The sequence below is a fragment of the Prunus persica genome, chromosome G8 (assembly GCF_000346465.2).
Source record: "Prunus persica cultivar Lovell chromosome G8, Prunus_persica_NCBIv2, whole genome shotgun sequence".
Lineage (NCBI taxonomy): Eukaryota > Viridiplantae > Streptophyta > Magnoliopsida > Rosales > Rosaceae > Prunus > Prunus persica.
Genome location: NC_034016.1, coordinates 12,776,155 through 12,793,177, shown reverse-complemented (window position 1 = coordinate 12,793,177; position 17,023 = coordinate 12,776,155). Strand labels below are relative to the sequence as shown.

The 17,023-nt window shown below is 35.0% G+C and overlaps 1 protein-coding gene across 2 annotated transcripts; it reads left to right on the top strand.

Annotated features, from left to right (window-relative positions):
* On the top strand, window positions 12,753-16,117 carry LOC18766580 (transcription factor bHLH63). Of its 2 annotated transcripts, none has more exons than XM_020569975.1 (7): window positions 12,753-13,741; window positions 14,054-14,287; window positions 14,393-14,527; window positions 14,627-14,698; window positions 14,925-15,134; window positions 15,223-15,325; window positions 15,907-16,117. In XM_020569975.1, exons 1-7 carry the CDS (start codon window positions 13,223-13,225, stop codon window positions 15,942-15,944), a joined length of 1,311 nt encoding a protein of 436 aa, XP_020425564.1. In that variant the 5' UTR covers window positions 12,753-13,222; the 3' UTR covers window positions 15,945-16,117. The 2 variants fall into 2 exon arrangements, with proteins under 2 accessions (XP_020425564.1, XP_007199864.1); XM_007199802.2 differs by having other exon boundaries at window positions 12,753-13,756.

The window sequence follows — 17,023 nt, the reverse complement described above, 5'->3', positions numbered from 1 at the left end:
TATTAAGTTAGGATTTTGGTTACTTACCAATTTATTTAGTCCTATTGTAATTTAAATTTATTTCTTATCTTATTTAGGGTTAACACATCTTTGTTCTTCTTTATAAATACCTCGATATTGGAGAAGAATACATATCAGAAATATCTGAAAATTCTCATATACTTTGTTTCACTGAAAGCACGTGGCGCTCAACACCTCAATAGCATTCTATAATAAAATGTGAGCATTTAATCCAAAACAAATTGACAATAAATAGAAAAACTAAAAATCTTTTAAGCTTTTGAATTATAAGCAAAGGGAGAGACAATTGAGGTTCAACAGAAAAAAAATTGTGGTTGGAGTTTGAAATGGATGCTTTGTTTTTTAAGGGGATTATGAAATTGTAATTTACGAATTAGACATTTTCAATTCACCGATTAGGTTAGTGGTCATGCCAATTAATATACAGTTCTACACTCAACCCACGAAGAAGGTCCAACTCATTGAGTTGCCCAACAAAAATTTGGGTTTCACATCATAACATGTAAAGCCTTGGCTGGCCGTATGAGAAGGGCATCAATTGGAGTGATTTTGAAGAGGGCCTCCCTTCTCCGTAATCCTTTCAAGTATTGCAAGGATTTACAAACCCAATTTAACAGGCCTATTTGTCTCTGTTGGGACAGAAGTGAAAGTATCCATAAGTGGTTCTCTTGTTACATTTGAAAAGAAAAAAATGCAAGCGAAGCGATATTGAGAGAGGAGCGAATTGAAGATAGGACCTATAATATATTCTAAATCTATTCTTTTAATAGTTGAATTTAGTTTCGTACAAGCTCATGAGTAAAACTTACCCTTACAAAACTAACATGCAAAAGAATTAAGAGTTTAACATTATTAGTTGTCTAATATGCGACTATCAGAGGTTTGATTACAGAAAGTCTTGACTATTGGTAACCTATATATTCTCCAACTCTTTTGGCTAGCATATGATTGTCTAACATTATATGATCTCCATGATATGATATCAGGATATATATATATATATATATATATATATATCATCGCTACCATTATCTCATTGCCTTTCGAAAAGTTGATGGATTTGGGTACGTCGCTTTTGACCCTCGTCTTTCTTAGTCGTCCTTGAAAATCATGAATACTGGGTAAGATTTTTCTGGGCCGTGATTTACTTGTTCAGAAGATAGACTTTGGGAACACAACTCTCTCTCTCTCTCTCTCTCTCTCTCTCTCTCTCTCTCTCTCTCTCTGTGACACACACAAGCACATCATATTTTAATAATGACTTGTTACAGCTGGCTTTCATGATCAAATTGACTTTGCTTGTACCCAACCGGGCACCATCATAATATCATAGGACCAATATCCCCACCAATATCTTGCAGTTGGATTGGGGGTACCCACATAAAGTTTTTCCAATGAAATGCCAAGCATATACTTCACTGAAATTTAAATTCATGATCGTGCAACTTTTTCTTGGGTCACAAGAGAATTATGCTATAATATGACTAAAGCAGGAAACATGATGAATCATGCAAATCAGTACTTTTCATATCATTAGCGGTTGTTATTCACACTCTTAGTTTCTATTGAATTATGTTATAATATGACTAAAGGGGAAACATGATGAATCAAGAAGATACGCTGATCAGTACCATTCATATATCATTAGAATAACTACATTATTCATACTCTCAATTTTTCACCTTCTTGCTCCTTATACTAATTATATTTGAAATTCTAAAACACTCACAAAAAAGTGCAAAATGGCAATTAAGAATGTGAATATTCAATTGAACGCTTGACTATTCACGTAATTTGAAAGAAATTTATTCAACCTAATGATAAACGCACATATAGAATCTCATGAGTGCAAAACACTCAAATTTATCTAATACGTATGGTTTGCGGGTAATTATACATATCCTATATAAGTTGTTCATTGGATGACAACCAAAATGGACAATGTAATCTTGGACCCCATGAATATTAAGAATAATGTCAACTATATGTCTCAATATAAATGTCTGCCAATGAGTGCATTTGTTATAATCAAGCTTCCACTACCAGTACTGTTAAACCTGTTCTCTTCTAAAACCCACTACTCCACTGAGCTTATATCATATGCTATCACTATCTGCACCAAGAGCTCGCCTTACACCTCTCAATTCACAATTTGCATCTCCATTAATTGCATTTCTGAAGTAGCAATCGACCCACGTGCCATGGTCCAATATGTTGTTATATGTTTAGATTTTCCCTAATACCATTGTTGGGTTTTGACAAAAGCTCATCACCTAATATACAGAAAGATATATATATACAGTACCCTTCTATTAAGAGATCCCTAAAATAATTTTATTTGAAGAACACTCTTTTATTAGAGATATATATATATACCGCAAAATATATCACGTATATAATTAAGGGAGAATAAAATTTAATGTTTGGGCTCCAAACTACTGCTGGAAGTGTAAAAGGATGCCACTGTGTCTTGGAAATGCTAGGCCCATGTATGACCATGATGATGCTTGTTGGATTATATATTTCATCCCTGTTTGAGCTAGTAAAACTGATACTGTCTATGTCCAGTGACGATAAAGAAAATGCGATGACCAAATTAATTACTGGAGAAGTAGCGATGTCAATTTGAAACCTATTTCAATATTGACAAGAGAAATATTATATTAAATCGAAGTTTGATCTTAACTTTAATTAATCATATACTTTCACGTACGATACAGTTATTTTTTGGTTACCAAATTGTTATTATTATATATTATTATGTATATGTGTGTGTCTTGTGAGCGAGAGCTGGTCCGGGGCAAAGCCACAATAGGGCCCCTTTGTATGCACTCATAGCTTTCATATGAACAGATACGTACATTTTTATTTTATTTTATTTTAACTAATTTATTAAATCGGTAACATGTGTACGCTCAGAGCGTCTCTAAAAGAGTATGCAAATGAAGTGGGCAAATATGTACTTTAAAAACCTATAAGGCATATTGTTGCCTACTAAAATATATTATCTATATCATTAGAATATGGCCGTCTCCAAGGGAGTACGCAAATGAAGTAGGTAAATCTGTACTTTAAAAACCTATAAGGCATATTGTTGCCTACTAAAATATATTATCTATATCATTAGAAGCTGACCAAACGCTTCAATTTGAGTTATGCTAAGGTATTTAATGAATATATTTGATATAATTAATATCGTTTGAAAAAGGGTTGGGATGGGTAGAAGAGAAGAAATGGCAAGTAGGCACATATACACATCAGCAGTAGGTTGCAGATCAGGGGTTAGGAGCTGGGGGGGGGGGGGGGGGTGTGGTGGGTGTGGGAGGGGAGCGGGGAGAGATACAACCTAGCAAATAATGAGTTGGAAGACAATGTATGCATATATACAAGGGAAATTGTAGACTAATATACAAGTTGAAGTGAGTTTTGTGCATATTATAATTTTGGGAACACACCCATATGGTGTTGCGAGAGAATGACAAAGATCCTCTGCAAACACTTACCCAACTTGGTCTCCCCTCCATCTAATCACCTAACCTCCTAACCCTAAAATTCTCCTATTGATCCTACAAATCCAATACAAAAATCTTTCATTTCAACCCTATGATGTCATTTAGGCCTTCAATATGTCCTTGTTCCCAATACTCATCCAAAACCACTCATGTGGTAATGTCGACTCTCTCATATTCTTTTACTAATATTAATATGCGTATGTCACCCAACCCTAATTTCAACAAATGGGTTTCCTTCTCTTTGTGTCCTCGATTATAAAAGAGCACAAAACATCATCTAAGTTGGTGGAAGCATTCATTTCAAGCTGTTTCTTGTACGACCCTGAATTTCTTGATTCGAATTAAAAATGGCTGTGGATGTCTATGAATCCAAGTGTACAAGGCTAGTGGGTAGATATGTTTGTGATATCAGTCAGTCCCTTAAGAGAGAGAGGCTAGGTAGTGGGTAGATTCTTAATTTAGCTTATGAAGATATGGTATCATATGTATATATTCTTGAAAAAAGGTTTCGCGGCAATTAGAGGGATTTATATTTGGACACCCATCTTATTCCTATTGTCGGCAGCTATGCTTATTGCTTGAAATGTTTCAAAATTTTGGTTCTCTTTGGATGTCCTCCGATAATTGGTCATTGATGAATTAATTCTTTGAACACGACTAGATTGGCATGACTTAGATATGTTTTCTTGCAAATCCTACATTTGCATATTCTCTAATGCACTTTCAACAAGGTCTAGGGAATGTGTAAATGATCATCCATCAATTTCAATAATTCAACAGTACTTGATGTAAACGTAGAATTTCAAGTCATGCCTGGCTAAATTGAGACAGAGTTGATCCAAACTGCAAGAAGTTATTCCAAGCTGAATCTGACCAATGATGCTCAGAGTGTGTCTTGACAACCAAGCTAAGTACAAAACTTTAGGGCCCGTTTGGTCGTGAAGCAATGAAAAATTAGATTAAAAATGCATTTGATAGGCTGTGCTTATTTATACCACATGTTTAATTATTAAATATTAAACTCCAAAGGCAAGAGATTTCTGGCTTAAGTTATTACAAGAATTCCCATCTGCCACTTAAAATGTTGTGATCGATTCTCTACTTCAATATTCTTTGTACAAAAAGAAAAGATTAAACCCTAAAATGTAAGTCATAAACAAAACTTGTTATGTCATATAACTATGTCACGTGGTGCTATCATTAAACAGAATAATTTTTCTTGTGATTAACCAATCTAATCTTTAATATCTAGTGACAAGTTGGATTTTTGGCTAATGGTAATACTAATTAGTGCAAGATATTCAGGGTTTGGCAACATAAAGTAAAAAAAGATGGGATCGCCAAATCGGGTAAGAACCAGAAAATTTATTAGAAATGTACGTACATGTTTTATTTTTGGTAGAAGAAATGTAGTGGCATGTTGGGTTGGAGGACATGATGGCGAAGCAGAACCCGACATGGAACTTGTCTGTACTGCTGTCTATAATTGATGGGGGTAGCTGCTGGCATATATTATGTCTTTGACCATAATTTTATGCTTTGACTCACCCTTACACTTTAATGCGTGCATCCATGCGATGATCTCCATGCAATGCAAACACTTATTATATGTCTTTTAGGAAAAGCAAAAGCTATTTCCTTCATCTATGTCTCGTCTTATCCTCATAAACAGTTTCTTCATAGAGAAGTTGGATTGCACCGGCCACAAATATAGAACAGGAGATCCACAAAACAAGTCACTGAGTTGTTAGTTTGTGGATATAATTAATACAATTATCTTGGAAATTAAACCAATCTCTCACCCAACTGTTATTTACTCACCACACAGTTAAAATTTAGAGTTTGCTGTACAAAGATGAATTGAATAGATTTGCATATACAGGAGATCAACCAAATCTTACACAAAAGTAGAGAGAATAGTTGGTGAAAAATAGGAATTAAAGATAGTCGATGATCATGTACCTCCTTATGGGTCCTCCATAAAGCCGACGCCGTCGTTGCGCCTCAACTTTTTTCGTTGCAATTCATCTTTGTTCCGCTTCTTAATTGGCTCCTTTATATTCTTTATTAGAATCTCATTCTCTTTCATGATAAGTTGACACGAGTGACACCTATTAAACGTTAGATGCTTCTCCTTTTTTCCTCAGCTTTCGGAGTTGTACTATAAGATTTATAAACGAAACAACTAGCTTGAATTAAGTATAATCATGAGCGAGAGCATAATCGTTCTCATTCATTCCAAAAGCAACTTCAAGATCAAACTTCCATATTTTGAAGTTTGATCCAGTGTGTTTCAATTTGCGAGAAATTAATTGAGGAAGGATTCGATGTTGTAAGGATTTGCAAAAAGAATGTATAAGTACTTTCTAAGAAAACCGTTTCTTAATTTGTTAAGAGAAACAGTTTTTTCAGTTTAACTTTAAATCACAAAACTAACAAGTAATATATGCAAGCTTCCTAAATTAAGTATCACACTTTTGTGGCAAGAGATTACTTATGACTTATAAACAAATTACAGGATATATTCTATTTGTTGAAGAAACTTATCAAGTAATTTAGTTGTGATGTAATTCTGGTTATTTCTTTAGGGTTTGAATATTTTAGGTTTAGTTTTGTTATGAAAAATTTGTTGATTATATGAACAAAAAGCAAGTTCCTATCTAGCACAAAAAATAACCAGACAAAACATGATCTAAGAGAAAACTCTAAAAAATGGTTCATGCAACGGTTCACGCAAAAGGAAATAAATAAGACCCCTTTAATTGGCTTCAAAACTTTCCTTAATTCACAAGGTTTTAGGCTTCGAAGTATAACCTAATTTAAACTCTTATCATACCTCAATAAGTCAATGATCATTAGAATATAACCTAGTATCTAGTATACCGATCTAAATAGAAATATAACATAACATTGTTTGCTCAAAAAATTTATGAGAAATCAAACTAAGAAAGTTATCCCAAAAAAATTCAAGTAGTGTCGAGAAATGTTCATTCCTAGAGGTTTGGTTTGGGAGTAAGTACCCCTTCATCGCGCACTATTTTACGAGGGATGGAGGTTACTACATGGTTTAAAATGAGTCCAAATATAAATAAATGAAATATTACTAGAGATTGAAAAAATTTGAATAAGAGGTGGTACTCCCTTTCAAAATCAATTCTCAAAAGTCCATGCAAGAATACTTCAATTTCCGATATGGACAACTCTTCACTTCACATCCTCACAAGAATTATTGGTTAACTTATGACTCTTCGGCAGTTCCCAAGTGTCGATGCTAATAATGAGCCACCATATAGAAGTGATGACGCATGGTATATCATACCACATGACCCCAAAACCACCTCAATATAGTAATGAAAGATAAAATATCTCTCAACAGGTGGATCTGAGAGGTATGAGCTCATTGTGGCATTAAAGAAAGAGAAGGAAGCCCATAGCATCTCCATCCGCCGTATGTGTGTATGACTAGATATAATAGCTACAAGGGGAATGGAGCCATGCACGGACACAACAGTCTCCAGTGAAGCCTAAGTTCAGTGATCTCTCTCTCTCTCTCTCTCTCCCCCCTCATTTTATAGTGTTTTTTTTTAAAAAAAGAAGATATATATATAACAATTTGTTTTGGACATCTCACCAAGAAAAAAAAGTAGGTAATTGAATTTTAACATTTATACTTATCTACAATAATTTTAGATTTTTATTGGGGCCCTAGACCATCGCCTTGCATGCCCATGCTCAAAGCCGGACCTGGTTTTGAACGGCCAACAGAGAGAGGGAGGGGGTTTGCACACCATGGAATTTTATTGGACCACACACATAAATGATGACTCTGTATGAGCAGCAGCAATATGGTTACTTACTTTGTCTCACTCTACAGTGAACACAGTAGGGTTTATTTCCCATTTCCAGCATTTCAACCACAACATCTTGGGGGATCTTTTTTGTTTCAAAGTATCATGTAGCTAGCTAATGGTGGGATTTCTAGTTTCAACCCATGCATCAACACAAGAATATATTCAAAAAATAAAAATAAAAAAAATAAAAAAATAAAATCAATAAAAAAAGAATTGGAACAAATAAAAATAAAAAATGAAAGAACAACCCACTTGCCTGTTGCTATCTTAGAGCCGGGGTTCCCCTCTCAACTGGTCCTATATAAAGATGCCTTTGAAGATTATATTATTCAGCGTACTTAAATCCTTCGGGGCTTTGGTCAATCCAAATGTAAAGATGGAAACCACTTGAGCAAGCACAAAGAGAAAAGACACCAACAACAAAAAAGCGAAGGGGACAAGAGTAGTTTTCTGTTCATTGACACCACAAATGCAGAAAACTGATGGAAAGAATGAGAGATAAGGACAACAATAGGCCCCATTTGCCTTCGGCAAAGGTGACCTTAAATAGTAATAGTGAATGTACCATTACCATAAAGATTTGTTAAAAGTCATTGTCTTTAGTAATAAGATGGAGGTTAAGGCTGGCATATCCCTAATAATGAGATCACGTTGTGGAGTGATCCAAATGAGAGATTAGTGTTTAATCACTCATATTCCTCTACGTATGAGTTTTTGAATTTCAAAGTGTCGTATATGATATTTTCAAAACTTGCTACAGCAATACGTTAACGTAACTTACGAACTAACTAGTTATGTATCAACTAAAAAGAACATAAAGGCAAAAAAAAGATATTGGATAAGTTGTTGAGATATTCAACTTTTAAAACTAATGGAATTCTTTTTTTTAAAGGGGAGGGAAGAAAATGAAAATTATTTCGTGAGGATAAAAAAGCAACTAAGTTATAAATTCAGTGTAACAAAATGAGGGGCCACCTTGGCCCTGGGGCCCAACCATGGTGACTTCTCTCCCTTGATCCCAAACTTTTTGTTTTGTTGAACTTGAACCCTAACAATATCTTAAAAAATCTAACAATATATTTAAGGGAGGGGAGGGGGGTCCTAAAGATTATAAATATACTGTACTTATGGGTGTGGCTTTGGTCAAACCAAGTGTAAAGATTGAAAGCACTTGAGAGAGAGAGAAAAAAAAAATGGGAGGACATAAAAAAGTATGGGGCCAATAGTAGTTTTCAGTTCATTAAAAACCACAGAGAAATTGATAAGAGGAAACGAGATGGAGAAAGCCCAGGTCCCATTTGTATTCAGCTATATCCTAAAGTCTTATTTATAACATTACTATATGCAAAGAGAGAGAGAGAGAGAGAGAGAGAGAGAGAGAGATTTTGGGGGGTGGGACGGCGGTGCGGAGAGATGATTTTGGGCCCATGAATTGATAATGGAAGTAGCCTTCATCCTCTCTGGACGATCTGTTGCTTCAAGCTTCAAATGGCTGCATGAATTTGCAAGTAAAGAATGATTTGAATAATTTGAACCCAAAAGTCTCAATCCAAACTGTTGCATCATTAATTAAGGTTATGTTAAGAATCTAGATGGTTCTTAATGCCATTATATATTTTAACCAACTAAGTCTTTGATCTAATGATATTTGTCGCAACGTGGTTAGAAAAAAGTCTCAAGTTCGATTTACATGGATGGTAATTAAGAATGATATATATTTGTGATGAATTTGATACGTACTTGTTGGTAGCCTCAATGTGTAAATTTGTTTTAAGTAAAAGTTCGTAGATATGTTATCGTTTATCAAAGGGAAAAATCCAAATATCCTTTATATATGTATGTGGTTTGCATGGATATATATATTTCTCTTATCCGGATGTCCACACGTTATTATCGTGTGGATGCTATTGTAAACAGATAGAAAAATATAGAGGAGTAGTATAAAATACATAGCATCCGCACGATAATAATATCTAAATGTCCACATAAGAGAATTTCTGTATATATATAAAATTGTTTTTCTTCACACTTCAAGCACTTTTTAAGTGTAATCTTAATTAAATATGATGCCTTGAATAAGTTTAAGGTATAACTTTGATGAGGTAGAGTCAATGCCTATGACGACAGACGGGAGATGCTAAACTTCCATTACCAATAAAACTTCTTAGTCAAAATTTCTGAGTTGGGACCAATGATTAGTCGAAAATCAATTCATGAGTGAAATTGATTGATTGGCCTTTTACATTAGATATATTCTCAAAGAGTTCTTCATATAATTTATTTATTATAAAAATATAAACCTCTAAACATAACCTTTTTCTTCTCTCATAATATATATAGTAAGTTTCTTGTAGCTTAATTGATTCCGAATAATTATCCATATATATATGAGGTATTTTGTAAGAATGCGAAGGTGAAATTGCCTCATTGTAAATTAATTTTAGAGTGAAACCTCAACTTCCTTCATATTTCTCTTCTTGACATTGCAAGAGGTAGTATATTCGAATTATGCAGGTTCATCCAAAAACTAAAGTACATACTGAGTTTTTTACATGCATATCAAGAAGCTTGTAGATGAGACAGTTAAGAATATTTACCCTTATATTCGATGTTCTAGATTTGATTCCTCATCTCTCAATATCCCTTTTATATAAGTGCGCAGAAATCCACCAATTTTCTCCATGCTAAATTTGGTCTAACCGATTTTGTTATGCAGGGATAAGCATGAAGGATATACTGTGAACTTCCTTAAAATAGACTGATCGAATTGCAAACTTATTGGCTGTGACCTCATCTCTGTTATTTACTTGTTTTATTACAAATGGGAAATGTAAGACGTCATCTACTTCACAACTAGCAAGCAGCCTTTTCTTTTCTTTTTTCATTTTGAGTTCAAATTTCATATACGACAGTCTCGTTGAATAAAAGAAAAATTAACAATGCCATATGAGAATATGAAAAGATTAAGGAGCATGCATCTTCAATTGTGGCAAGTGATGATGATAGACATTGTAACCACTTGTGAAGCTAGTCCCTTTTGTTTTGGGGCCAACAAAGATTTTTCTAAACAATTTGCACATAGATTTTTAAATTTTACATAAACTTCGAAGAAGCTCTTGAGCTTGGTACATTTTATATTAAATTTCACAGAATTTTTATAGGCCTGAATCTGAATGTAGCTCCACCCCTAATTGCGAGTCATTATAATTGTATTGATCCGTCAAGGATTGTTTTGTTGTGTTGAGTGTACACAGTCAATACGATTAATAGTGTAACTTAGTTCTTTCTTACCTTTTTTGTATTGATGATTTGTTCATTGCTAAAATTATGTCATTTTAAGCCATAATTTAAATTTGTGTCCTATAATATAAATCGTCAACGTCATATACACAATATTAACATTTTTTTCAATTAAAATGACCGTATACCTTTTATTTTTCATAATTTAATTAGATAAGATGCGTAAATTTCAAGATTCTTAAAATTTCAAATAAATCATATTGGAACCGAAAAATTTACGGAAATGTTGAAATTTTTTCATTTTCCTATTTCTAATTTCATAATACTTGGAACATCTATAGATTCAAATTATTGTAAATTTTGAGTTAATATGTATGCACCAAGTTTAATCGTATTTTTCTTCCAAAAGTTGGAACGTTCAAAGTTCGAATCCCTTATATGAGAGATGATTTCCACAAGGCAAGTAAAATGTCCTTTATAACCTGAAATCAAAGGAAATAAACACTGGTGTGGTGTTTGCCAAATAGTCTCTGATGCCTAAATTGGATTTATGGTGTGTTTATTAATTAGGAATTGGAATTCTCACGAAGAATTGAATCCCACCTATGGAAGATTTCTGCGTTTACGTTACATCAAGGAATAAAAAAATAAGCGAGGCCCACAAAAAATTAGGAATTGAATTTCTGATTTTAGAGGAATTCAATTCTTGGGTGGGAGGTGATATTCTAATTCTTGGAGAACTAATCCATTAGGAATTCATCTTTTTTACCAATTATATCTTCACACAATTTTAAAAATTCCAAATTTGCCATCTAATTTAACTCAAAAAATGAGGACATTTTAGTAATTAGCACCACTCTTACCCCAATTGCATATAGTTTAGTAAACAACTTCAATAGGAATCTAGAATCTAACTTTCCTCAATCCATATAGATTAGTAAACAACTTCAATAGAAATCCGGAATATAATTCTCCTTAATCCAACTCCTCCTCAATTGAATTTCTCATAATCTAATTATGAATTAATAAACATGCCATTATAATAAAATTCAAGTTATATGACTTCTTACCAAGTACCTCGAGTAGGTAATACCATTTACATTGTTTGCAGAGAATGACCATGATGGGCCTATTTTTTCCCATTTTGTATTTGAGTTTTACGTAGTTTGCAGGCCCAATGCGTGACATGCTTTCTTTCTGGTTTGTCCAGCATGAGATGGCCTCCTTGGTTGGAGCGTTCAAGCGATATGGCCTGCGCTTAACTTACGTACACCTGTAATTATCTCATTGGATGTAAAATTTGTTTTCCCACACCCTACTCAATTGAGAAGAAATAAAGATAAAAATAAAAAAGTAACATTCATCTTTACAGTAAATATATCACACTGTACATTTCGTAATTGATTTGATATGTTTTGTAATCTTGAGGACAAGTACTTTTATACAGTCAATCGTAATTGATTTTGCATGCAAAGAGAATAATTTAACGTCTCAATCTTAATTTGGTGTTAACTACAAAATAAGAAAGTTGATTGACATCATATCATAAGTGGAACATTATTATTAATGCATGATCTTAACTAATAGTCTCAAAATATAACAATGTCGTAATCATCTTTCAAGTCATCCGTTTTGCCATGATGCGTAGTTGTCACCATGATACAACTAGACGCTCACAAATAAATAGTGGGAAACTTTATTCATAGTGAGATTATAATTACAATTTGCATGCCGACTAGTGAATAAATGGTTTCTAATTTGTAAATCAGTAATTTTAGCTTTGAATTTTTTTTTATTTTTTATCAAAAGACTTATAACATATTAATAATATGTGTAAGTAAGAAATCACATCCTGCTTGTAGTTTAAACTCTCAATTATATTTAAAAAAAACATAATAAATATAACAATTTGCATGCAGTCGTCGTCATCATGCAGAATTAGCAAAAGCAGCAAAACCCCGTTCCGTCCGAGCCACCATTCGCCGTTTTGGTCAGGACATGACCACGTGGCGGTCATGTCAAACATGGCCCACAACCCACGGCCTCTGCTCATGTGGATACATTCGATGGCTCTCTGCCCCATTTGCTTCATCCCTCTCCGCCTCCATCTCTCTCTCTCTCTCTCCCCTCTATCATCATCATCTGGAGTCTCTCTTTCTCTCTCTAATAATTCCGGCTATTTCTTATTTCTTTGTCAGATTCCGGCCAAACCCTTTCTTTTCTCTTTATATATACCTAACCCCCCTGCCCTTCATTTTAGGACCCTCTCTCTCTCTCTCAGTCTCACACACACTCCAACGGCTCCAATACCATCAACTACCAGCTCCCATTATACCCTTTTACCAAATTTGCATAATTCAAAGTACTTTATGATCAAATCGCAGTACGTACTTTGCTTACAAAAACCCCTCAACGTGTTGGGCATGAGCCCTAATCCCTAAACAATCTCACCACATTTTCGAAAACTAATCACTACCCACTATTCTTCACACCAAGCAAAATTCATTTCGCCTTCCAATTTCTGTGTTCGTCTCTCTAAAATTTCCAATTTTTCGACGGTGGGTGGCCAAAATCTGCTGGTGTGTTTTTTTCTGTGTGATGAACAGAGCGTTGCCGGAGATGCTGAACTGTATGAACGCCCCGGGCACCTTCCTCGCCGGGAACTGTACGGACATGACTGTGCTCGAGCGGCAGAGGGCTCGGATGAAGTGGCACCTGCACGAGCATAATGATCCAATTCAGCTGCATCAGCAGCAGCAAGGGTACAATTTTAGCGGGAACGAGCTTAGCGGAGTATTCTCTGTTCCGATTCCGGCGGGTCAGGCTCAGGGCTTCATGGGTTTGGTGTGCGGTGACTCGGCGGTGAAACCCGACCCGTGTTCGGAAAACAGATGGGCTGAATTGGGTTATGGGTCTTGTGGGTTGGTCGTGAACAATAATGGCGCAGCAGGGTTTGAGGAGATGATTAATGGTCGCAATAATAATAGTAATATTTCCAGGACTTTTAGCTGCCCACCTACTGTGGCCGCTGAGAAAAAGTCCAACGACGCCGTTTTGTCTCAGAAGATTAGCTTGCCGACCGGGAAGGAAAGCTTTAAGAAGAGGAAGGCTGATAAGGTACAGAGCAATAAGGTGTGCCTCTATGCTCATTTTTCTGAATTTTGCTTTTTATTTTTTGAAAAAAAGGAAAAATTATATTGGTCTCTGTAGTTTTGACTCTGTTTCATTTTTGGTGTTATGATTTACTTTCTATTCAACATGAAGAATATAAAAATTTTGTTTCTTGACTTCTCTGTTTGTCTGCTTTAATTTGTTTCTTGACTTCTCTGTTTCTCTGTTTGTGTTTAAATTGGAAAGTTTTTGGGGTTTAACTTTTTGGCAGTTTTGAGAAATTGGCTGATGCATATATTCTGTTTTTGGGATTTCTAGGCTGTAGCTGCAGAAGATGATAGCACAGAGAAAAGAATGAAAGGGTGCGCAGAGGAGGGAGACTCCAAGATCACAGAGCAAACCAGCACCAAGAACAACACAAACAACGATAGAGAATCTTCTGGTGATACTTCAAAAGACAATTCAAAAGCTTCTGAGGTTCAAAAGCCTGATTACATTCATGTCCGGGCACGGCGAGGTCAGGCCACTGATAGCCACAGCTTGGCTGAGAGGGTAAGTAGGACTAGTGGGGTTTCAGATTTATATAATTTTTTTTCTCTTCTTTTGCAGATCCTCTTGTTCAATTGTTTATGCCAATGTTTGATTGTGATCATTCAGGTGAGGAGGGAAAAAATCAGTGAAAGAATGAAGTATCTGCAAGATTTAGTACCAGGGTGCAACAAGATCACTGGCAAGGCTGGCATGCTCGACGAAATCATCAATTATGTTCAATCTCTTCAACGACAAGTAGAGGTGACATAACATTTGATCTTTTCCCATGATTGGGTTCAAATACTTTGAAATCTTTTTGCTGTTCTGTATTATTAAACGGATCCTCTTCATAATTAACAGTTCCTGTCTATGAAACTAGCTGCTGTTAATCCGCGGCTTGACTTCAACATTGACGATTTGTTTGCGAAAGAGGTCAGGAAACTTTAACGTACTATAAGATCAATAAGTTTTCAAAGACTTTTTGTTATTGATTTAGTTGTCAAAAAGTATTGGCAAAGGGAACAAGATTGCTTGAATGGCTTATCACAAAAGTGTTTCTAGCAAAATTTATGTTCCTTTGCTTGAGAATTAAAGAAAGACTTTGTTTGTTCAAAACTTCTGTTACTTATAACTCTTCGTTTTGCCTCAAAATCAACAGATGTTTCCTGCGTGCGCGGCCAATTTTCCGACGATTGGGATGTCATCAGAAATGACCAATTCTGCATATGTGCAGTTTAATCCAGTACAGCAAATGGTTTCATCTTGTGGCTTGGATATGGGGATAAATTCCTCCGATTTGGCACTTCGAAGAACCATCAGTGCTCCTGTATCGATCCCCGAAACATTTCTCGACACATCCTGCTTCACTGTAATGTCTCCGCACTCATGTATACATCTATTTTAGACACTATAAATTTAGCAATGTTTTGACGGTAGATCTTATATGCCACCTGCAGCAAGCCCCTCCTACTGCAATTTGGGATGCTGATTTACAAAACCTTTTCAATGTGGAATTCCAACAAGGAAGAACAACACCCTTTCAATCGCAACCATTTACAGGTAGACAGAACAAATCTTTCTTCCTACATTCCCAAACCATTGCCCATGACTCCATGTTTGTATGATAAAGCATCATTAGGTTTAGGCTACCTCTGAATCTGATAGAGACCACACAGACCCCACAAAATGTCTAATGATTTTGCTCAGGAATTTAGTATGTCCTTTCTAATTGGACTAAATTAAAGTTTTCTAAATGAATGGTTATCTCCTTTTTCCACCTAAATCAATTAAAAGTAGAGATTTCCTTGTTTTCTTTAAATGATTATGATCTTGCCTCAGCATTTTGGATAGAAAGGGGGAGCAGTTAAAGGTGTGGTGCAATTTTGAGTCTGTAAACCACATAATAGCTATCATCTGTCAGTAATGGTAATGGTGTATATCCATTATGTGAAGTCTTACTCAAGATGAAGTGGTCCCCATTTTAGAAAGTTTAGGCTGCAATTCACTCAATCCAATAATGATGATGCTTTTGATTGTTCAATCATATTTTCTGTTGTATTTGGAGAAGGTAAAAAAAGAAAGAAAAAAAAAAGTTACTGCTAAAGTTGACTCTAAGATTCCTCCTATCAATCTTTTTGCAGGGTCTATTGAAGCTAGCAATTTAAAGATGGAGATGTGAATCAAACATCATTCATTTGATTACTGGAAGAGTTTACTTGATGCCTCTGATCCAGATTATTTTTTCTTATCTAAGTACATAACATATTTATATATATATATATATATATATGTTTGTATGTATACCTGCAACATAGTATGAATAAAATACAAAGACCTTCCATTGTCTACAAATCATACCATCATCATCACTATAGCACCAACCTATTAATAGGGAACCAAATTGGAAGCCCTAAAATAAGGTTGATGGAAAAAAGAAAATGGAACCACGCATTATGGTTGAAACCAACTTAAAGCCAATAAAGGGTAATTAGGGTTCCCTGCAATTTCCACACTACTACAAAAAAAAATATCATAGACGACGGATTTTTACCATTGTCGAGATTGACAAAATACCGTCGTCTATGCTCTGAGGACTATTGTACCCATTTAAAGACGAGGGTGTGTAACCGTCATCTGCCACAATTCAAGACCCTTTTACAAGATAAATTGTCCCCATCCCAATTTGAAGTGAAAGACAAATCTAGCTGTCATGGGAATGCAGAAATTGCCGTATCATACTTGTAATTGATGGGAGAGTGCAAGTTGACCCTCTGATGGATGAAGGTTCAGAGACAAGTTCAAGCAAGCGCTACATGAGGGACAGTGGCCATGAACCTACCTGTGGACCAACCCAGCTCCCTTTTGAGAAGAAGAAGAATAATAATATTTGTTGATAGAGACCCTGATAATTATGCAGAAAAAGAGTGATGATATAGGGTGTGACCAAAATTTAAAGAAGATCAAGGACAGCAATTTGGCAAAGAAACAGTACAAAATTGCTTATCCATTCCTACTATATTCAATTGGTTAGAGTTGTTTTCTTGTGCCTAGTGTAATTAATAAGGTAGCTTCCGCAGAGCCCTTACATCAATTATTTTGAATTATCATTGTCAAAAATCTAAGGGTGAGACGTTACTTGATATTTTAATTAAAAGAAAAACGTGTTGATGGGTTTTCAAGAATTATAATTTGTTTAAAGTGAGGGAAAGCAACTTGACACAATTTTGTGTGTGTGTGTGTGTGTGTGTGTGTAGAGAA

Excerpts from the sequence above, each read along its gene's own strand:
- LOC18766580 (XM_007199802.2), top strand. The coding sequence starts at position 13,223 with ATGAACAGAGCGTTGCCGGAGATGCTGAACTGTATGAACGCCCCGGGC. Across the intron at positions 15,135-15,222 it reads TCGACACATCCTGCTTCACT|CAAGCCCCTCCTACTGCAAT; the intron begins GTAATGTCTCCG and ends TGCCACCTGCAG. Across the intron at positions 15,326-15,906 it reads TCAATCGCAACCATTTACAG|GGTCTATTGAAGCTAGCAAT; the intron begins GTAGACAGAACA and ends ATCTTTTTGCAG.